This window comes from Leptosomus discolor, chromosome 1, assembly GCF_034619465.1.
Source record: "Leptosomus discolor isolate bLepDis1 chromosome 1, bLepDis1.hap2, whole genome shotgun sequence".
Classification (NCBI taxonomy): domain Eukaryota; kingdom Metazoa; phylum Chordata; class Aves; order Leptosomiformes; family Leptosomidae; genus Leptosomus; species Leptosomus discolor.
The window spans coordinates 124211052-124233264 of NC_141391.1; the positions used below are offsets into that span (position 1 = coordinate 124211052).

Sequence of the window (22213 nt, forward strand, 5' to 3'; positions counted from 1 at the left end):
TGGTGCAGCTTGAGGCCATTACCTCTTGTCCTGTCATTAGCTACTTAGAAGAAGAGAATGACACCGGCCTCACTACAACTTCCTTGTAGGTAGTTGCAGAGAGAATTAAGGTCTCTTCTCAGCCTCTTCTTCACTAGGCTAAACATTCCCAGTTCCCTCAGACCCTCATAAGACATGTTCTCCAGACCCCTCACCAGCTTCGTCGCCCTTCTCTGGACACGCACCAGCACCTCAGTGTCTTTCCTATACTGTGGCACCCAAAACTGGACACTACTCAAGGTGTGGTCTCACCAGTGCTGACTACAGGGGCACGATCACCTCCCTACTGCTGGCCACACCATTTCTGATACAGGCCAGGATGCTCTTGGCCCTCTTGGCCACCTGGGCACACTGCTGGCTCATGTCCAGCTGGCTGTCAACCAGCACCCCCAGGTCCTTTTCTGCCAGGCAGCTCTCCAGCCACTCACCCAGAAGCCTGTAGCGCTGCTGGGGGTTGTTGTGACCCAAGTGCAGGACCCGACACTTGGCCTTGTTAAACCTCATAGCGTTGGCCTCAGCCCATGGATCCAGCCTGTCCAGATCCCTCTGCAGAGCCTTCCCACCCTCAAGCAGATCGACACTCCCACTTGATTTCGTGTCATCTGCAGACCCCCTCATCCAGGTCATTGATAAAGATGTTAAACAAGACCGGCCCCAATACTGAGCCCTGGGGAACACTGCTATGACCAGTTGCCAACTGGATTTAATTCCATTTACCACGAGTCTCTGGGCTCGGCCATCCAGCCAGTTTCTAACCCAGCGTGTCTAAGCCACGAGCCAACAGCTTGTTCAATAGGATGCTGTGGGAGACTGTCCAATGCCTTGCTGAAGTCCAGGTAGACAACATCCACAGCTTTTCCCTCATCCACTAGGCAGGTCATCCGAAGGAGATCAGGTGAAGTTATCTCTGTCTGCTTCAATAATTACGTAGACGGTGTGCCCAAACTTTGCCATAGTTTTGATGGTCAGTGCTAGCCTTGGCAAAGCAACGTCCTCTGACTTACTAGAAGCACAGAAGAAAACAAACCTTTTCTATTTTCTGGGTCATCTACTTCTCAATTTATTGATGCCACATCTTAATGCCTATTAGCTTTGAAGAGTTACTTTTTTACCTTACTACACTACTCAGGAAAGCAGCCGTCTTTTCATAGTTTTGCCTCCTGCAGTTCTTTTAGTCTTCAAAAACAGAGTGGCTGTAATGGGCACATATTTTGAGTTGTATCATACTTTGGTTTGGGTTTATTAATAAAATAGATACAGGTGTGGATGAAGGTTGAAACCCATTTAAAATAGGTCTAGCTTGGTCACATTTTTGTAATTTGCACCATTATCTTCCAGACTATTACACTTTTTGCTGATACAAAAAGTATAGGAACTACTCATGTTTTGAATTACATTGAAGGCTTTTAAACTGGTTAACACACTTCAAAGTGAAGGAGCCAGAAACTGGAGGGGGAAAGAGAAGAAGGAAATCTGCTGCTTATAGCCGAAGGACTTTTTAATCATTTAAAACTGAAGGCTGAAAACACCACTCAAAGTCACCTATGCTAGTGACAACTATAAAATCCTGATTATATCAGTGTCTTGTGTGAAGGACCTGGTACAACTGCATGATGCTTGTGAAAAGTTTTCAGCTAAAAAGCTGAAAGGGAAGATGAGCTTTTAAAATCAATCTGCTTGAAATACCATTAATGATATATAGGAATTGATTGTCAGATAAGACTAATTAGTAAGTGAATATTTGCTAATGCTTTGAAGTTTGCAAGCTTTGGCTGCCTAGTGTTACTGCAGAGGTGCACAGAAATGCTTTAAGATTACTCTTCCTTGCTTATTCATGAGTTCTGACTGATATGGTGGAACAGAGTAAAGAGTAACAGCTCATCAGGTTACTCCTCTCACAAGCTATGCTTCAAGTGAGTGAAGCAGGCTGTTCAGAGCAAGGCATTAACCTGGTGTAGCTGCATGTTATTCAGCTCATATATACAGTGCAATGAATTAACACAGAAATAAATAAATTAAAGGTCTTGTGTTTACCTAGTGCAACATAATTGATCCTCTATTAAGTATCTATCATGAAAAATGGAATATGTAAATTTTTTCTAGACCCACGGAACAATTTAGGTTGAAAAGGACCTCCAGATGTCATTGAGTCCAACCCCTTCCTCAAAGCATGTCTGCATAGATCAGGTTGCTCAGCTGAGTATCCAGATGAGTCTTGAACAACTCCAGAGGTTCCACAACCTCTTAGGGCAACCTGTTCCAGTACTTGACCACCATCATGGTTTAAAAACAAAACAACCCCCCACCACCACCCCCATCCTTATATATAACTAGAATTTCCTGTGTTCTAACCTGCACCCGTTGCTAGAAGCAACTCGTTACTCTGACAAGAGTTTGCCTCCATTTTCTCTGTATCCTCTGGTGATGTAGCTGTGGACAGCACGAAGGCCCTTACAGCCTTCCCTTTTCATGGCTGAAAAAGGCTATCTCTCAGCTTCACCTTGTCCCTCAGGCTCTCATCCCTGGCCATCTTTGCGGCCTTCTGCTGGACTTGCTCCATCCAGTCAGTATCTTTGTTTCTTTGTTTTGGGGGAATCACAGTACTCCAGGTGAGGTGCTGCAAGTTCTAAGCATAGGGAAGGGCAGCTGCTGGCTGCGCTCCTGCCTGGGCGCGGGCACCCTGGGGCTCCCGCATCTCACGTCTCTTATGGCTGTAAAATAAAATGAGGCTAGAAATCGCACAAGATAAACCAGCAGTTGACGTTCAAAATATTTTCTTTCTTTCCTTTCAGAAGTAGAAAGGATCACACCAACACACCGAGGCGCGGCTGCCGTGCCACCCTGCCCGCGCTGGTGCCCTGCTCCGGACTGGTATCCACACGCTGCAACGTGAAACCACACCGCTAATTTTCTCGTAGCTCCCGAGACAGTTTTGAAACGGAGGCTGCTCGTTTCGGAGCTAGGGCCATAAAGTCAGTTATGTAGCAGCGGCCCCTGCATCCAGCCCCATGGCCGTGTGCGCCCTCACAGGCTTTGCCCAGCTCTAAGATGGCCGCCCCCAGCCTTCCGTCCGGCCTCACCTTTTCCCGGTTCCAAGATGGCGGCTTCGTTCCGCCGACGAGCTGCACTTTCCCTGAGCACACGCCCCTTCCCCGCCCCACCCCATGCGCGCGAGCTTCTGACCTCACTTCCTCTTGTGCAGCAGCCATTTTGTCTTTCCGTCGCTGCTGCTGCACGAGCTTCTCCCTCCCACCCGCCGCCGCTGGCTGCGAAACTCCAGTTCCCCCCCGGGCCGGGCTCCCGCCGGACCCGCCGCCCGCGGGCCGCGCTCTCCGGCTTCCCCGCGCCTGGGCGAGGAGCCGGCGGAGGCGCGGGAGGCCCCGGTCCTTCCTCCCTCGGCAGCGCATGCTCTCCCTGCCCGGGGAGGCACCTCCGCAGCCCCACCGACTCCCCGGCGAGGGCCGGGGTGCCTCGCCCCCGACGGGCACGCCGTATGGGACTGGCACGGGCGGGTCCCGTCCCGTCCCGCGCAGCCGCCTCCGCCCCAGGAGCGAGAGCCTGACCTTCCTCCCCACCTCCGGGAGCGGCGTGCCCAGCACCGCGCCCTTGCCCGGCGGCGAGGGGGGAAGCCCGGCGTGGCTCTGAGGGCGCGGGGGAGCCGAGCGGAGGCCGCCCCTTCACACCCCCCCTCCCCGTCTTCCCGTTGCCCCTCTCCCCCTGCCCCGCCATGTCCAGCGAGGAGAGCTACCTGGCCATCCTGCGCTACCTGACCAACGAGCGGGAGCCCTACGCGCCGGGGACGGAGGGTAACGCCAAGCGGAAGATCCGCAAGGCGGCCGCCTGCTACGTGGTGCGCGGCGGCACCCTCTACTACCAGCGGCGGCAGCGGGACCAGCAGCGCTTCGCCGAGCTCGAGGTGGTGCTGCAGGCCGAGCGCCGCGCCCGCCTCATCCGCGCCGCCCACCTGGCGCCCGACGGCGCCCACCGCACCCGCCTGCAGACCTGGCAGGGGCTCTCGCAGAAGTACTGGTGGCGAGGTAAGCGGGGCGGGGGGCGAGGGGCGGCCGGTCAGTGGGAGAAGCCACACCGAGGCGGGGGAGAGAAGGCACGGCGGAGTCGGGGTTACAGCCCCTGCGGCGCTGGGTCCGTGGCCGGGTTTGTGGCAAGGACGGCGGTGTACCCTGGCTGGAGGAAGCAGGAGGGGACTGTCGCTCGCTGACTGACTGGTGCCTTTAAACGCTCCGTCTCAAAGCGCATGGGCTGTCGGCTGCGACTGTGGGTCACTCCTTAAGAGGCAGGCCTTGCCGTGCGAGTTACACCTTGGTCAGCAAATTGTCCTGTGGCGGTATTTTGAATATGTGGAAACACAGAGCATGGCTGTCCGCGTTCAGGTGTTGCATACAGCCCGCTTAAGGTAGCTATTTCACAACTTGTAGACTTTGTATAGGGCAATAATCCATGCCGTGTGACCTAGTTCAGCTTTTAACCTCGTCATACCTTTTGCAGCTAGCATGTGGATGGTGTTCGCCTTTAAATAGTAGAGCCACCAGTGATGGCTCACAGTCCTTGCACTCGTTGTTATATTTGTCTCTTTCTTCCCATGAGAAGCCAAAAAGACCAAAGTAATTCTCAGCTGCGTCCTAGGTGATGTCATTGTGTTTGAACATCACTAATTCCAAATCAGGGCTATCTTTCGGCTGAGGCAGTGACTTGGTATCTGCATTCCCATTGGATTTGGTCTTCTGCTTTTGGTCTGATGTATCCATCTGGATGGTGGTCTCCTTGCCTTTATCTGGGTTCTCATTGTCTGCCCAATATTGGACTGTTATAGCATCTACTGTCATCCAATGCTGGAAACTTCCTTAATGGACCTTGGTATATCTTCTGCTCATCAGAAGAGGGCATTCTGTATTCTGCGTCTTTTGATCTTACAGTTATCTTTATTTGCATGACCTGTATTTTCGTGTTTCTCTTGCACTGAGAACACTAAAATTCATGTCCTGCTTTCAGTTCAAGCATTACATTTCTTATTTGTGTCTCCTTCAAAACATTGTTTTCCTCTGTCATTATAATACTCTTCTGCTGCTAGTGGACAGCAGCTGTGACCCAGTCATCATCCTGAGAACGAGCGCCAGTCTCTTGTGTCTGTCTGCTCTGAAACTGGGAAGCAATGGGCTGGAGTATGGCCCTGTGGCCAGGAAGGGTGTTAGACAGGGGATCTGAAGACCAGAGACCTGCTGTCCTGACAACTACCGGTTTCAGATGAAATCAAGGAGATGTAAAAATGTTTGAAATGGGCGTGAATGTCTTGGGCTGGAATGTCTTGGGTTGCCTGAAGTCTGTGTTTTCCTGATCCTCACAGAGATATGTGTGTAATGCTAGTGCATTTCATGCTCTGAAAAGGTGTGAGCAGTGCAAGTCTAACTCTGTCAGCCAAGTTTTTTAGCTGTGCTAGGTTTTGAACAGACACAGCTGTTGTTATGAATGCTTTTATACTGTTCCAGTGAAGAAAATGAATTTGGTTTGAAAGGCATACAGTGAAAATGCCTTGGTACCTAGAAGAGGACCTTGAACTTAGGAACTATTGAGTATCTGAAATTATTTAGTTACACCGGTTAAAGTACTGATGGGAAATGAATTTTTTTAAATTCCAAAATCATAAGCAATTGGTTTAAATTGGTATTAATAATACAAATCAGCATCATTGCATATAGCACAGTTGGTCCCAATTTTGCCAAAGCCCTTAGGTGACCCTTCCAATTCTTGTCTCCTTCAGTAAGGACAAGTTGAGACTTGGAAAGACTTCATTTAGCACTTCTGCAGGCTAAATGCAGGCTCAGGTTACAACTTTCATTGTCTTGGGATTCTTAGGGTGAACGTATAAATACAAACATTTTTTTCTAGCCTTAAAAATCTTTCTAGGAGAGTCTGCTTGATATAGTAATGTTCCAAATGTTCTGTCTCAAATTAACAATGGATTACAGTAGTGATGTACGATATCATACAATAGCGTGAGAGAAGTAGAACTGGTAAAAAGAGAAGGAAAGTGTGACTGAAGAAAGACTGACTTAGTTTTTCTCAGTAGGTGTGTAATATTGCTTTGCCAATCACCTATATGCTTAATTACATGTTTAAGGTAAATTGAATGAAGATTAGAAGCCTAATTAAGCTCCGTTAATTTTTCTTAGGTATTCTTAAGCAGGTTAAAGATTACATTAAAGAATGCAGCAAGTGCCAGGAAAAGCTAGATCGCTCTAGATCTCTGTCAGATCCTTCTGAAATGCTGGAGGAACTAGGACTGGATGCAAAGTCTCATGAAGACAGTAATGAAACAGATGATGAATTGAGTAATACGACATCAATACCAGCTGCATCCCCAAAGCCTGTGAAGAAGAAGCCAATAGCGAAGCATGAGCTTGTGTTTGTAAGTACTATTGTCTACATCTGAATGTATTTAAGGTGTTTGTTAATGTATTCTTAGTCATATATTTATTTTCCATGGTTATTATAATCTTGCAGTAAATAAATTTTGATGAAGATAGTCATTATGTGGAAATGGGTTACTGGTATATATGACATGAAATTAATTATAGTATGTCATCTTTGGAAAATAAAGTCACCCTACTCCTATTTATGCATATAGGAGCCAAGGGAAAATGAATGTCGAAAGTGTAAGTAGTGAAGCATCATGTGCAAGATTATCGTGGAATCTGTTCCTTAATAAATTATGCCATATTTTATATATACATTTTTTTATGATAACTGGGGGCTCGTACACATGTAAAGACTTTTGAATCTAGAAACCGTTTCAGACTGTAGCATTGAAAAATAAGGTCAAAGAACTGTTTGAATATCCATATCTTCCCATTTTTCCAGTTGTCTTTTTTAATGTATTTGGAGGGAGGGTGAGACTTGATGCATTTCAAGAAAGAAAACAATAGTAAAGTTAAGCTGTATATTATACAGGCTTGAACTGGTTGTATGGTTGCAGAAAATAATCCTTTTCTGTATTTCAGTGTGAATGCTTAAAAAGGCACAGTCTAAATGTAATGAAGTTCTCATAATGTTGTTTATGACAGGTTGACAGTAAGGGCCTTGTGAAGCAGTCATCTTCCAAACATTGTCTGTCAGTCTTAAACCAACTGAATCAGCAGAGGCTTTCCAATCAGTTCTGTGATGTGACTCTGCTGATTGAAGGAGAGGAGTACAAAGCTCACAAATCTGTCTTGGCAGCCAGCAGCGAGTACTTCCGAGAGCTCTTCATTGAAAAGGGAGCTGTCTCTAGTCATGAAGCTGTAGTGGATCTGTCAGGTGAATTATTGTGGGTTTCAAAGCTGGAAATCATAATATCCTAAGTAAGGTGTACAGTATTTGATTCAGTCTTTTTTGAGTGTTCAAGACAACCAAATATTTTATCTTGCTGTTTTTTCTCTCTTAATATAAAAGTACTTTGTGTGGATTTTAATGCTAAAGTGATCACTCTGGTTTTGCATAATCTGGCTTTCCATATTGACTGGACTATGGGATTTCATCTTAAAATTTGTGAGAAGCTTTGGATTGATTTTTACCTTGCTTAGGTGTGTTTTCTCCTTGCATTAATCACAAACATTGCAAAAGGGAACATAACCAAATGCTCGAATACATCAAGAGGGGATGCTGACTAGCTTTTCAGAGAGCTGTTAAGCTTAACAAATACTAAATTGTTTTTATGTCTGTGAAACGCTGTTATATGTGTTTCTGCTTATTTCTCAGACCTTATGGTACCTTAAAGATAGGAGACGATCTTAAAATAAATATTCTAAAATAGCTTTGTAGTGATGAAGAATACTGTACAGAAATAGGCCTACTGTGTTGCTTCCTCATTAGTTCCTTAACTGTGTCTGTGTCTGCATGAACCATAGATTTCTAGTGTGATGGTCCAGAAGGTCCCCCAATTAAATATTTGATTTATGTTTTACAGAACTGTGGAAACTTTATACCAAGTGTTTATTTTTAGGCATTTGTCTATATATGCATATCTTTATTTTTTTTCATTAGCCACTTCTTGTCTTACATTTCTGCCACTTCAGGTGTTACTTAAGTCCTGACTACTTACTTTCTGAATGTAGCAGGTCCAGAAAGCCTGGTTAAATTAGGGTTAATTGGTCTCAAAAATATTGTGGCTCTCCCAGCATCTTGAAACATTCTTCTAGATAATTTTATTGTGAAACCATCTGAGTTCTACTTACTTATTGGAAAAGTTGTCTGAGCTTACTTCCACACAGAAAATACGTAAGGAGGGCATTTGTGTAAATGACAATTAATTGAGTCTCCGTGGAGGGGCTTCAATGTTACCTGCAATTGTGTTTTCGTTCTAAATTTCAGACTTCACCATATCAAAGGTGAACTGTTGTATCCATCGTGGGATATTTTGATGTAATTCGGGGCCATTGGTGTTTGCACTAATCTCTTGTTTTATTCCTGGTAGGGTTCTGCAAGTCCAGTTTCCTGCCTCTATTGGAATTCGCTTATACTTCAGAATTAACTTTTGACTTCTGTAGTATGGCAGAAGTGGCCATGCTTGCCCGACATCTCTTCATGTCAGAGGTCCTCGAAATCTGTGAAAATGTGCACAAACAGATGGAAGAGAAGCAAATTACAGTGTACCAAAAGGGAGATATTCAAACAGTAGAGTCAACGCAAAATTTAGCGGAGCAGACTGAAGTTGAGATGCAGCCCGTGAATGGTGCTGAGCAACCTGAGCTCACAGCCAGTGAAGTGCCGGTAGCTGTGAACGGAGCTCCTTCCTCTGCTGGGACAGAGGAGGCAGCAGCACCCCAGCCTGACCTCCTGCCCTCAGAGCCTGCGGAGGCCGCTCCGGGGGATCTTTTGAAGCCTGTGGAGCAGTGTGAAACAACTGAAAATTACGTCAAGATGCAGCTGCTGGAGAGCATGTCAAATAGCACCGTGTCTGTCGTAGAGGCTGAGCCATCGGTTGTGGAAGCCGTGGATGCACAAAGTCAAATGGAAATTGAGGCAGATCAAAATGAAAGCGGTAAAGCAAATGTGGATGCTGCTTCTGAAGACTGCTCAGAAACACTCAAGCAAAAATGTGGCGAGCCAAGTAAAGAGCAGAGCATTTCAGTTTCACAGTTGGAAAGCCTAGCTTCCAGCCAGGATGATACTTACAAAAGCAAGCTTCGCCAGCGTTCTGTTAGTGAAGGGGGATATATCAGATTGCATAAAGGAATTGAAAAAAAACTGCAAAGTAGAAAGACAAATCCCAAATCTGCAATACAGCAGGTAATCTATCTGTCTTTAGGCCCGTTGTCAGTAAATGTCCGGTATTCTGAGATGAATCTGAAAAGACTGTTTCCCAATTTGAAGCACTGTCTGGAAAATGTTTTTCTTTTTTCAGGGATTAACATTACTGCAGACCGAAGTAACTTCTAAGATGTGACAGTTGTGCAAAAACCCCCAATTGGTGTCAAAATGCCTTCCTTATCAAAGATCTTTAGAATGCTTGGTGACCTTAGCCCAGCTTGAGTATCTTCACACAACTTCTTGTAGTTGGACAGAAGGCGCATCTTCTTCCTAAAATTCTTAATGATCTGGGAATTTAATACTTAACTAGTATGTGTGTATGTCAGTCACAAACAAATGTATTTGTCTAATAAAGAAGTGAGACCCTACATTGTTAAGACTTGAAAACAGAGCATTGAGGATGAAAAATTTGACATCCTGTGTAGATTCTAAGACATAATCATAAGTCACAATAATGCAGTCCTGCTACCTTCTGATTGGGGTCAGTTCAGAAAGAAATGCTCAAAGAGCACTGGTATTGAACTCTAGCACTGGCTCATATTAAATGTTTAGCAGTTGAACTAGTTGCTTCAATAATTATTATTTTTTTAAATGAAATGGTGGTCTTATTCTTTCCACTTTCCTTTTTAGTGCCCGTGGATAGCTGATACTCATCTCGCTGAGCATTAATACATTCGTTTGTGTGACAGAGTACGCTTTGCCTTAGTCATTGCACATTGGCTAAATCTTACGAAGAACACTTAATTTCCAGAGGCGTTCTGTGAGAGGTTTACATAGTAGAGCCACCAGTCCCACACCCAGGGGGATAATTTGGTATCATCACAGCACTCTCTGTAGATAGAAACTGTAGCATGAGTCTGCTTTTACAGATGGACAGCTTAAAGCCCAGATATTAAAACTAGCATAATCAAAATATTTGAGCAACCTATTTATGATGGTTGGAGAATGACAAGGTTTTGTTCTGTTTTGGGAGTGGGAATATCTTACCTTCAGGAACAACTCCTGTTACCTTATTTTGCAGTTTTTAAACCTGTCCCCTTGGCAGATGAGGTCTGCAGCCGGTGGCCACCTATGGAAAAAAGAAATTGGTTTAAATAATTGCTCAGGGCTGGATCCAGGGATAGGTGTCTGCTTTCCTAATTCATTTCATAGCTTTTAGCATTTTTTGTCTCTTGCATCCCTCAACTCCCCGCCGTGGCACTGGATGTTGTATAACAATTGGGAAGGAGACACTCCTTCCGGAGTTCCCAGTCTTGATTCTGGAAGAATAACGGGAAAGAGAGGAAAGAAATACTGCTGACTTTTGAATCATAGTAGCGGCAGTTGGCATGGAGATGTTGGGGATGAAGCATGCTTTGTATGAATGGATTATTTTTGAAGGTCTTACTAATCATCTGCTGAACAAAATTACTTTTGTGACTTTACAATTTAGCCAAGTTTGTGTAAGTTTTCAGAGCAACAGCAAAATTTAAAAAAAAAAAAAAAAAAAAAAAAAAAAAAAAAAAAAATGTCCCTGTGTTGAGTTTCAGTTTGGTTTTGAGAGACGTGGAAGGGCTAGCATGTTTTCTAAACCTGTTAGATACTTCACTTGTTGAGAGCACAGGAAGAAGAAATGGGGATGCATTGTACTTTTTTTCCCTTGCCTCATTCTCAGAAACCTGAAGGGGAGATACCCAATACAGGAAATTTCAGCCTGATCGCTTACAGCCTGATCGCTTACAATTTGACTTTTAAAGAATTTGACAGCAAGTTTCTACAAAGGAAAAAGATTATCAGCTACAGGTAGCACTGCCAATATTGTCTAACAAAAAAAAAACATTAGTAAAGCTGGAATACTGTTGACCAGAAAGAACTTTGCTTAAATACTGTAAACTTTTTTTGCAGGTTATTAATAACTCAGTTTTTGCTGGCTGTTAAAAATCAATGAGACTGCTCTTTTTTGTAAATTCTGAAAAGGGAAGTTGGAGTTTAGGAAATGGGTAAAATATTTGATAGAAATTGTGACTGGCAGTACTTTGTGGTTCCTCTGTAACTATCCCTTAGCTCTTGTTTAGGCCGTTACTCGAGGTCAAATAGTTGTCTCTGAACTGGTAAGTCATTGCCTATAGCTATAATCAGTTTATGGTTTTAAAACAAGACCAGTTTTTCAGCCACTGTGAGATTTGTAGTTTTGCAGTGAACTGAAAGGGCATAATTTTCTAGCAGCTAAGTAAACTGAGCAAAATGAGGTGATACTATAGTAACACACAGAAACATCTGCTTCTAGTACTAACTTGCAGAAATATGAGATGCAGTGTAGTGAAGTTCATTCAAAGATTATGTTTTTCCAACTTAGGTTGCCATGAAGCTGGTACAAAGAGGGAAAAAGATGAAACAGCCCAAAAGAGAGACCACAGAAAGTAATGAAGTAGAAGCTCAGCACAAGTGCACTGAGTGTGGAATGGTGTTCCAGCGGCGCTATGCACTTATAATGCACACATTGAAACATGAAAGATGTAAAGATTATAAATGCCCAGTAAGTTGTTTTTTTTTTTTTTTTGCCTGTAACCTCTCTCTTCATGAAAATTCATTCAGTAATGACATTAGTAATTATTTTTCTTGCCTCTTTTCACACGTCTATCTATTTTCTGTGCGGATTTCAGAGACAGATGCAGCCCTGATCTGGATGGGGTGGGGTCAAATGTGGTGCAGCCACACGGCCCGATAGCACCGTGTGACATGGGAGTACGCTTGCTACTCAAGACAGTGCTGGCGTGGGCTTTACTTTTAACCTTACCAGTAAACTTGCAACTGCGTTTAGATTAGCCTGGAAGTTAGCCTTATTGGGAAGTGATCACTGAACTCAAAAAAAATTCAAAAGTGATCACAAAAATTCACCAATATTAATTAACCTGAGATAAAATGCCTATTGGGGTCAGGTTATAGACCTCGCTAATCATATCGCTGTACTTAAAACCTTTCATTACCTTTCTCTTGAAATAATTTTGGAGTATTAAATGCAAAGTAAAGTTGTAATATTTTCTTTCCCAGTTGTGTAAAAAAGAATTCCAGTATGGTGCCTCGCTGCGAGCCCATCTTGTCCGGCATACTCGGAAGACCGAAGTGAACACTGCAGCTGCTACTGTAGAAGAGACAGGCGTGTCTGTGGTGAAAGGGAGAACTAAACGGGAATTTATATGTGATATATGTGGGAGAACTCTGCCTAAGCTATATTCTCTCAGAATACATATGCTCAAACATACAGGTGTAAAACCACATGCATGCAAGGTAAAGAGAAAGTCCTTTTACTGTATAATCAAATTAGTAATGTTTTCTTGCTATTTTAGTGTTGACACTCTGTCATAAAATTTAGGTTAATTTAGGTCACTTCAGAATGGGGAAAATTACTGTAAAATTCATGATGAAAATTGTAGCCCAAGTCTGAGAAAACTAGAATGAAGTTGAATCAGGAATGTGAATGAAGTTCATGTTCCTGTGTCTAGAAGAATGTCTTCCCTTGAGTATTCTTTTATAACTGACCAATTCTGCCACTGGTGCGAAATCATAGGCTTGGCTGTCCTGGTTCCCAAGAAATACAGGAGGTTTTGGTGTGTTAGAAGTTAAATACCTCTTACATAATGAGTTTTATTTGTCCTAATTCCACCGGATATGGATTTTTTTTTTTAGGTTTGTGGAAAGACCTTTACATATAAGCATGGGTTAAAAATGCACCTGGCTCTCCATGAAGTACAGAAACAGTTCAAGTGTGACTTATGTGAGAAGTCTTTTGTCACAAAAAGGAGTCTTCAGGAACACGTGAGCATTCATACAGGTAAGTGATGAGAAAGGATCCTTTTAGTTTTGTTGGCTGTTGTGTGCTGCTGAGCTTTGACATTGTTCTTCAGTGTCAAAGGAACTGTTTAAACAAATAAATAAATAGTAGTTTCTCCTGATTCTCTACGGGTCAGGCAGCTGAGACAGAGGTGAGTAGTCATTTTACATTTATTTTCTGGGTTTATTTCACCATATCTTAATGTTATTAAGCAGATGTTCTGTAAGAGAGCAGGGAATCGTGGTTGGTCTGTTCCTGTGTTTTAATGTACGTATTTGATGCCTCTATCATGTCAGTTCAACAAAGGTAGGTGACAGGCTGGAATGTTCTGGAGCACTTACACTTCCAACCTACCCTTTCAGAGGAAAACATGCTAAGTTAAATCTCTGAGAACCTCCATACGTGTTTTACAAGACTTGCTGTACTGGTACTGAAATGTTATAAAACCTGGTGTCTTGAAGGACCATAGCATGTGAAAGATGACAATATAATTTAATGCAAGCAGAGTTTTAAAATTACAGTGTGCAGAAATTGTGTTTCTTGTTTCACCGAGTTGGGTGGAAACAAAAGTAAGAGACTGTTTCTGGTAAGACAATTTGTTCCAGAAATTTAGGAATTTATGTTCGTACTCAGCATTCCTAAATGGATGAATTGGAGCAGAAAACTTTTATTTTAAGGAATTGTTCCACAAATTCAAGATGTCAGTCATCCGTAAGCAATGCTGCATTGCTGGAGAAGTTGCATATTATATGAACTCATGCAATTGGTTTGGGTTTTTTCCCCACAAGAGGGCAATTTTTAGGCTGTTCACATTTCATGACTAACTAGTAGCTGCAATGTATGTGTGTTTAAAAACATAAAATAAGTAATTTAGAGTTGCTACTCCCCTCTCTGATTATTACATTGGCACATACAAAATATACGTAAAAATTCTGTCTGTGTGTAATTAAACAACTTCTCTTTGTAGCACTGCTCTGATTCCTTAAGATAAATGATAAGAAAAAAACACTCTCAGAAAGCACTCCAGAGATACGGAAGCCTGCCTTCGTAACATGTTTTGTTTTGGTTTTGACAGGAGAATCCAAGTATCTTTGCTCCATCTGTGGAAAATCTTTCCACAGGGCATCAGGACTCAGTAAACACTTAAAGAAACACCAGCCAAAGCCTGAAGTTCGTGGATATCAGTGTACTCAGTAAGTTGGTTGGTGGGTGGTTTTGGTGGGCTTTTTTTCTTGACATTAGTGATCCTAGTAATTTTAAAGATTAAAAGCAGCTCTTTGTTGTAGCGCAAAACTGGTCAATGGCCTGGAGTAAGACGTTTTAAAAAAGCTTGTTTAACAAAAGCTTGTTCAACTGTTGCCTACCTCTAGTTTCATGCAGTTGTTTTCTAATGATCGCGTTTGCACTTGTAGCTGTAATCAGTAGCTGTGTGGTTTCCAAGCTCCCTTGTAGGACAGATAGGTTGGTAAGCTTGTCAGAGGCGAAGGGCCTTCAGCCTCTTCTTGCCTTTTTTAGTGTGATAGTTGATACCCGTTTAATTTGAAAATTTTCTGTACAGTCTACAACGTCATGTACTTTTGTGCACTGCAGTACACACTGTGTTTAGCAAACAGCTCTGCAAGAACATCATGAATTATGACTCACTGACTATTGCAGTTAACTTGATTATAAAACTTATATGACCACTTAAATATCTTTATTACGGACTTTAGTTTAGCAGAAACTCTGCAACTGGAAAGACTGTGTCTCCTGGTGCGTTAGCAAAACATGGGTACTTTTTTTCATGACCAAGCAGACTATAGGAGAGCCTTTCAAGTGAGCTGCAAAAAGCACAAACGGTGCTTAGTTTCTGAACTGTCAATTAGGTCTCTGGAAAACACTCTCGGGTATTAGGAGGAGTTGTACAATTTACATGACTGCCTATGTGCAACTCATGATTTTAATGAAAGCTATCGTCTGAAGTGTTTCTCGTAGTGCTGCTGCATGCTGGCAAAAATAATATTTTCTAAATGCTGAAAACTCACTTTAATTCTGTCAGCAATGTTTTTATTTTGTACTTTTTAATCCTAGAAATACCGATCTTAGAAATACAAAGAAGAGAGCTAATAGTGCCCACAACAGGGACAGAACTGTTTAATGAAACACACTAGGGAAGGCAGTTTTGGTTTTGAAGGAGACCTGTATTTAAAAAATAAAAATTTTTTGCTCAAGGCAGTAGAGTCATGGATGCAAAAGATCACCTTGACAGAGAAGATACTTTGATTCCCCAACTCCTTCAAAACACAGTCCTTGTTTCTTCTGCAGCAAAGATCTCTATGAAGAATATAATTCATGTTGTCACAAATGGTTTAGAGAGCTTCACTAAACAATAACCAGACTTCAGCTCTCTAGTTCAGTGGCTTGGTGTGTAAATCTCCCTGCCAGGCTTCACTTTGAGATTCTGGCCCAGTTGAACAAAGCTGAATATGAGTTATTTTCCTGAAATGTTCATGGAAGTTTTCCAGTGAAGTAGGTATTCGATTACATCGCAGCGGTGCATGGAAGTGTCAGGGGGTGGTGGTTGCTTGAGTTTTCTACTTCACTAGCGGCTTTTCCAAATATGCAGTCCTTGAGGGGGCAGCGCCGAGTGCCAACCCTGTTCAAGACCCTTAGGGGTCTTTGTGATACTTTGTGATGTGGATCTGCAAACCCAGGATCCCCGAGAGCCCTGCTTGAGAGGGAGCTGTCTGTTTTTGCAGCCCAGGAGGAGGTTGTTTGGGTGGCTCAGGGACCATCACCTTCCGCCCCCCCTCCCTTCCTTTTCATTTTCCCTGGCTTGCAAAGGCATTGTGCTTTAGATAGATGTTGATGATGCAATAGGTGTTCTATTCACTTCTCAAAGTCTTCAGTTGCCATTAAAAAAGAGGCTTCCAGTGACTTTGAAATCAGGATCACCAAGATCTATCTTATATGGGATGCTAAACCCTTTACTGTTACAGGTGTGAAAAGAGTTTCTATGAAGCTCGAGATCTTCGGCAGCATATGAATAAACATTTAGGCGTGAAGCCGTTTCAGTGTCAGTTCTGTGGAAAATGTTATAGTTGGAAGAAAGACTGGTATTCTCATGTGAAGTCTCATTCTGTCACAGACCCTTACAGGTAAGAGGAAATTCATTTAACAACTGAAATGTACTAATCAATATGAGGTTATGCAGATCCACAGCCGGTCAACAAGGAACTGCCTAGTGCGTTGATAAAGTGCCAACTGATGGATGTTGTCTGGGGTCCTGAGCACTTGAGAACAGATTTCAAATACTGTGATTGAATTGTTAAATCCGCTGGCACAGTCCTGGAACAAATAATATATAAAGTTACGAGAGTATAAATATAATTGGTGAAGTTAGAAATGCTTCGTATGTGATCTCACTTTTCTAGAATGGTAAGTGGAAGAGTTGTGGCTGTGAATAAGAGAAAATGCAGCTCAGTCCAACAATATTATTTCTAATTATGGTACTACCTGTCATACGAGACAGCATTCCTATTAAACTTTGCCTACTATAATTAAAGTGCATTTTGGTTAAAAAAGTAACATAAGCATAGAATAATGGTTTCAATAGATTTCTCACTTAACAAATTTTAGGTGTAATATATGTGGTAAAGAATTTTATGAGAAAGCTTTGTACAGAAGACATGTAAAGAAAGCCACGCATGGTAAAAAAGGAAGAGCAAAGCAAAACCTGGAACGAGTTTGTGAGCACTGTGGAAGAAAATTCACACAACTCCGGGAATACAGGAGACACATGAACAATCACGAAGGTATGTAGAAAACAAATAGTCATTACATCCCTCAGCCCCTAAAAACATGATGGAGAAAGGGGTAATGGTTTCTTTAAGTCTGTGGTATGTCCTGTGTTGCAAGACACATAGCAGTATTACAGATTCTCCAGTTAAGTTTTATGCTGGTCCTGGTTTGCTGACTTGCTTCCAAGTGGCTGTTGGGATCTTCTAAAACTGCAGTCACACACAGGGACAGGGACAATTTCCTTGTTGGAACTTTAATGGAAGAGGAACTTTTTTAGAAGCAATTAATAGATGTATATCTGCCAAAGAATTGGACGCAGTAAAACATTCTGCAGTTTGAAAGGTGCACACGGTTAAGAAAATATTCTTCAAACAGGAGAGTGATTGGCCTGAATTTAAAAAAAAAAAAAAAGGACCACGGTTGGAAATTGGTCAACTTCTTGATCTCTAAGAAGCAGTAAACTATATGATGTTTGGGGAAAATATGAAAACATTTTATAATTAAAAAGTATGTGCATTTTTACTTTAGGCCTGAAGTATGATACTGAATTTTGAGTATTTGGATGTTTTAGCTGTGTTGGGAGTCTATGTATAGTCCTATCTCAGGGCAAAACCCACTTTTTTGAAGAGTGCCTCCTTTTAAAGAGCTGTTACGAGTAAGTCTGGTAGCTGTCTAACTACTGAAACAGATTTTCGTATTTGTTTCTAAACAGAGAAAGTGTCCTGTAATAAGTACCTAGCCTAAATCTACCCTAAGGGTTACAGAGGAAAAGCCATTATTGAAATAACGCTTGTTGCCACCCGCGTGCCCCGTTAGGTACTGCAGACCACAGAACTCGGATGTTATGAGGGAGAAGGAGATTATAGGACCATCAGTATTTGAACATAGGCAGTGTGGAGGAGGAGGGAAAAAGCTGTAGATGGCGTTCTAAGCTAGCTAGAACAAGGGCTGGTTTGATGGGAAGAAGTTGCAGAAACAAAGGGTGACTAAAAATTAAGTGACAAATTCCATGAAATAAAACATGGTTTCAGAAAGGCGTCACTGGCAAAAAATAATTAGAATTTCACTAAGCAGTATGCACTTACAATAGGGGAGAAACCTGCATTAGAAGGAATTTTGAAAAGAAAAAATTTTTAAAAGTAAAATGTTAGATTGGGCAGAGCACTCGTGGAAAATCTTGCCATTGAATGTTACGCTTGCGATATACTATAGTACAGGAGTGGTAAACAGGATCCCTTTCTTACATGGAAAAAGTTACAGTATTTCCTTTGTTCTGTTGTACCGCTGTTCCCCGTGTCACTTCTCATCGTCGCTCACGCACGTTTACGAACCCTGACGTCACCTTTTCCCTGCTTTGCCTTCGACGACAGGCGTGAAGCCATTCGAATGTCTGACTTGCGGAGTCGCCTGGGCCGACGCACGCTCGTTGAAGCGTCACGTGCGGACGCACACCGGAGAGCGACCGTACGTCTGCCCGGTGTGCAACGAAGCTTACATCGATGCCCGGACGCTGCGGAAGCACATGACCAAGTTTCATAGGGACTACGTACCCTGCAAAATTATGCTGGAAAAAGATACTCTTCAGTTTCATAACCAAGGGACCCAGGTGGAGCATGCCATCAGCATTTTAGCAGCAGACATGCAGGAACAAGAAACCAAGATTAGCGTTGGTGGCGATGAGATTGAGACAGTGGTAGTGACAGGAGAGACGCTTGAAGCCATCGAAGCGGTTGCAGCTACGGAGGAATGTACATCGGTGTCTACTCTTTCTGACCAAAGCATCATGCAGGTGGTAAATTACGTGTTGGCGCAACAGCAGGGACAGAAAATGGCCGAAGTGACGCAGGCCATTGAAACTGTAGAAGTGGCCCATGTCACAAAGGCAGAGTGAATACTGCAGAGGGGAGAGCGAAAAGGGTGAGGTCTTGGGGAAGCAGAGTGTTTGACTGGGTATCTGAGGCTGACAGTGATGCCTGTTTTCAAACAGTTAATCCCCAGTACTGAATGTCTTGGTGACGAAATACTGCACCATGTGTTACAGGGAAAAAGTTAAGATGATTCAGTGTGGGACAAGGATTTGAAGGCAAAGATTTCTGCACTGGCCATAACTGTTAAAAAAAAAAAAAAAAAAAAAAAAAAGTTGGGAGAATAACGTTTTCTGTGTCATGGAGTGAGTATCATGCTGTAACTTCTAAAAAAAACCAGAAAAAATACAAGGAGGCTGCACTTAGAACTAGAAATATACAGCTATCGGTAGCACTCTTTATTTTTGTTTTTATGTGCATTTCATCAAGTTTGTCAGCAAATTACCTATATTGGATTCTGTCTGTTTACTCCCCAACAGAAGGGGATGGTGGGATGCTTTGTGCACTGTGTGCTTCATGCAACATACAGAAAATATGAGACTTTTTTTTTTCCTTTGGGCAGATGCACCATTGGCAGTTAGCGAATCCCAGTTTTGAAGAACTGATTTAAATTCCGTGTCGGTGGGTGGCAGGTCCGAGGTTCAGCAAATTGCTGTCAAGTGTCTTACAGGTAATGGGCAGGGGTCCACTGAAGTTTAAGGAAGAGGTTCTCTGACACAGGTTGTGAATTTACATTGCCCAGAGAACAGCCCACTGCAGGGAGCACTGCTTAGAGAAGTCAACTGCTTTTTATTTGTAAGCAAGGCAGCCTCTATGTACAGCCGTGTTTCATAGAATCACAGAATGGTTGGGGCTGGAAGGGACCTGGGACCTTAAAGATCACCTAGTTCCAACCCCCCTGCCGTGGGCAGGGACACCTTCCACAGACCAGGTTGCTCAAAGCCCCATCCAGCCTGGCCTTGGACACTGCCAGGGAGGGGGCAGCCACAGCTTCTCTGGGCAGCCTGTGCCAGTGCCTCACCACCCTCAGGGTGAAGAATGTCTTCCTGATATCTAATCTAAGTCTCCCCTCTGTCAGTTTGAAACTGTGACCCCTCATCCTGTCCCTACCTTCCCTGATCAAGAGTCCCTCCCCACCTTTCCTGTAGGCCCCCTTTAAGCACTGGAAGGCAGCTGTAATGTCTCCGCAGAGCCTTCTCTTCTCCAGGCTGAGCAACCCCAGGTCTCTCAGCCTGTCCTCATAGGAGAGGTGCTCCAGCCCCCTGAGCATCTTCATTTTGTTTAATGATGTTTGATTGTGTAAAGGAAGCTGTCACCTGTGTTGTGTGTATCCAAAGCAGGAAAACTAGTGATGGATGTTTCTAACTTTGCATTGCACTTGATGTGGAAACTCAGATGTAAAAGGATCTGATGGCACACTTCTCTGGGGATGTACATATACTGAAGAAGTCCAGCTTGTTATGATCTGATCTTGTCTTGTATCAATCATGTTGAAAGGAAGAGCCCTGCTAATTTCCAAACGGGACACATAGCAATATCAGGATAGAGAATTATGAAAATCATAGTATGGGGTAAAAACTAAATTTGTCTCAAAATTACCAGAGTCTCTAGAAGACCTTATTACTGCTGCTGTAAGAAGATACTTCTAGGGCAAACTACTACCTGGTGTCACACCACACAGATGGAAAAATTCTTACTAGGTGTTCCTGCGAGTAGGCATGAATCACAGCTGTGTTTGACCCAAGTTTAAACGTCTCTGATTCAATACCACGGGCAGTGGACATCTTAGTCTGTGCAAGGTGGGGTTCTTCCGTTGTTGTGTGCTGGGGCGTTCTTCTAAGCAAGAAACGTGTCGGTCGAGGTAAATGCATGTGCTATGCACGTGCACATTCAGAACTGCATTCTTTAAGTTACTCTTGGTCTGTAGTATTACCAGATGTTTCCCAAGGAGCCAGAAGCCTGTAATACTGCAGGGTAAACTTCATAAATAAAGTTACATGCATGTAACTCTGTGCTACCTATGAAATGGACCCGTTGGACAAAATTTAAGCAAAATCTGTGACAAAGTAACTACCTAATTTGAATTAGGATTTCTGCTTTTTGTCTTAGTTAACTCTTTTGAGTATCTGTCTACTAGGCTGCAGCATGGACTGTTCTTTTTATACTTTGCAAGCATGTAGATAAGCAGTTGTTGAGACTTTTTTTAAGCAATACGTAGTTTGAGTTCCTGCCTTGGATCCAGATTAAGCTGTAGATGACTATTTCAAAGGTCAGGGTCTTCCTGCAGAGAAGTAATGTAGTTGTTTTGTACATCCTGCAGCCCTTTACAATTGTATTTTTTTCTAATTACCAAGTGGAGTGAAACTAAAATGAATACTTTAAAAAAAAAAAATACTGCTAGCTGTAACTCTTGAATTTTTGTATGGTCGAGAATCTGGAGATAGCCATCCTGCTTAAAATGGAAATACTGCCGTTGTGATGGAAAAGATTTAAAAGAGAGCTAGGTAAACTGTAAAATTTACTTCAATGTTTGATTCTTACAAGTAACCATGTATTACTAAAGTGAGGAAATGTTCAAGGAAAAATAGCTGTAAATAGTGCTAGAACATTATTTGTATATTTAGCGTGTTACCTTGCAAAAAGAGTATTGCCAGCACCTTAGTTTCATCTTTGGTGCATTTATTTATTTGCCCAACCCACAGAAGCAGCAGAAGCGGATCCGAATTTCCAGGCCTTGTTACCGACTGTAGAAATGCATTAACTGACTGGATGGCCTGCCACTGAAAAGCAAACACACACAATCACAAGAGGTTGTTTCCTCAACAAGACTCAGCCAGGAGTGGCAAAGCTGAATGTTGCGGGACCCCTTTCCTAGCGCACTGTGCCTTGCCTGGGCAGGAGGGCCGGGGGCAAGGAAGGAGGGTCACTCTTAGCTTTGCTGTTCCCGTATGCGTGGAGTTGCCTTATGATTTTCTGTGGACTTCAGCTCTTAAATTTCAGATGTTCGCTACCCTTCTGCAATCTATTTGAAGTCACACTGCAAATATGCAGTTGATAGTATTTAATTTGATTTTTTTTTTAAATAAAGTTAATGAGAAGTGTCCATTTATAAAGTATTCCTAGTGAATTCTTGTACATAACAAATTTGATTTGTACATTCTGCTGTTTTTATTTAGTGTTAGATGTATAAAGTTATGGTTATTTCTGTCATTAAATAAACTGAGCTTTGCCATGAATTATTCTTGCAAGCAGCTGTTCTTTGTTGTGGGGGTTGGGGGAAGTGCTACTTATTCCTTTTCAGTATTTCACCATCCATATATAGATAGATGTCTGGTCTGGATAGCTTTAGTAACATAAATTCTTGCTTAGGGCTCAAAAAAATTAACTCATATGAGGAAAGGAACCCCAGCGCCCT

At 42.7% G+C, this 22213-nt stretch overlaps 1 protein-coding gene across 1 annotated transcript; it reads left to right on the forward strand.

Annotated features, from left to right (window-relative positions):
* The first annotated feature begins 3766 nt into the window (after positions 1-3766).
* Positions 3767-21969, forward strand: ZBTB11 (zinc finger and BTB domain containing 11). The gene is made up of 11 exons (XM_086478102.1): positions 3767-4076; positions 6228-6463; positions 7119-7350; positions 8507-9321; positions 11678-11857; positions 12373-12609; positions 13009-13153; positions 14229-14346; positions 16132-16290; positions 16772-16947; positions 18304-21969. Exons 1-11 carry the CDS (start codon positions 3767-3769, stop codon positions 18822-18824), a joined length of 3129 nt encoding a protein of 1042 aa, XP_086334228.1. The 3' UTR covers positions 18825-21969.
* The last annotated feature ends 244 nt before the right edge of the window (positions 21970-22213 follow it).

What these genes read in the sequence shown, in the direction of transcription:
- ZBTB11 (XM_086478102.1), top strand. Translation starts at nt 3,767, where the DNA reads ATGTCCAGCGAGGAGAGCTACCTGGCCATCCTGCGCTACCTGACCAAC. An exon ending in GTAAAGATTATAAATGCCCA is followed by an intron (nt 11,858 to 12,372) that starts GTAAGTTGTTTT and finishes TTTCTTTCCCAG; the next exon opens with TTGTGTAAAAAAGAATTCCA. An exon ending in ACACATGAACAATCACGAAG is followed by an intron (nt 16,948 to 18,303) that starts GTATGTAGAAAA and finishes CTTCGACGACAG; the next exon opens with GCGTGAAGCCATTCGAATGT.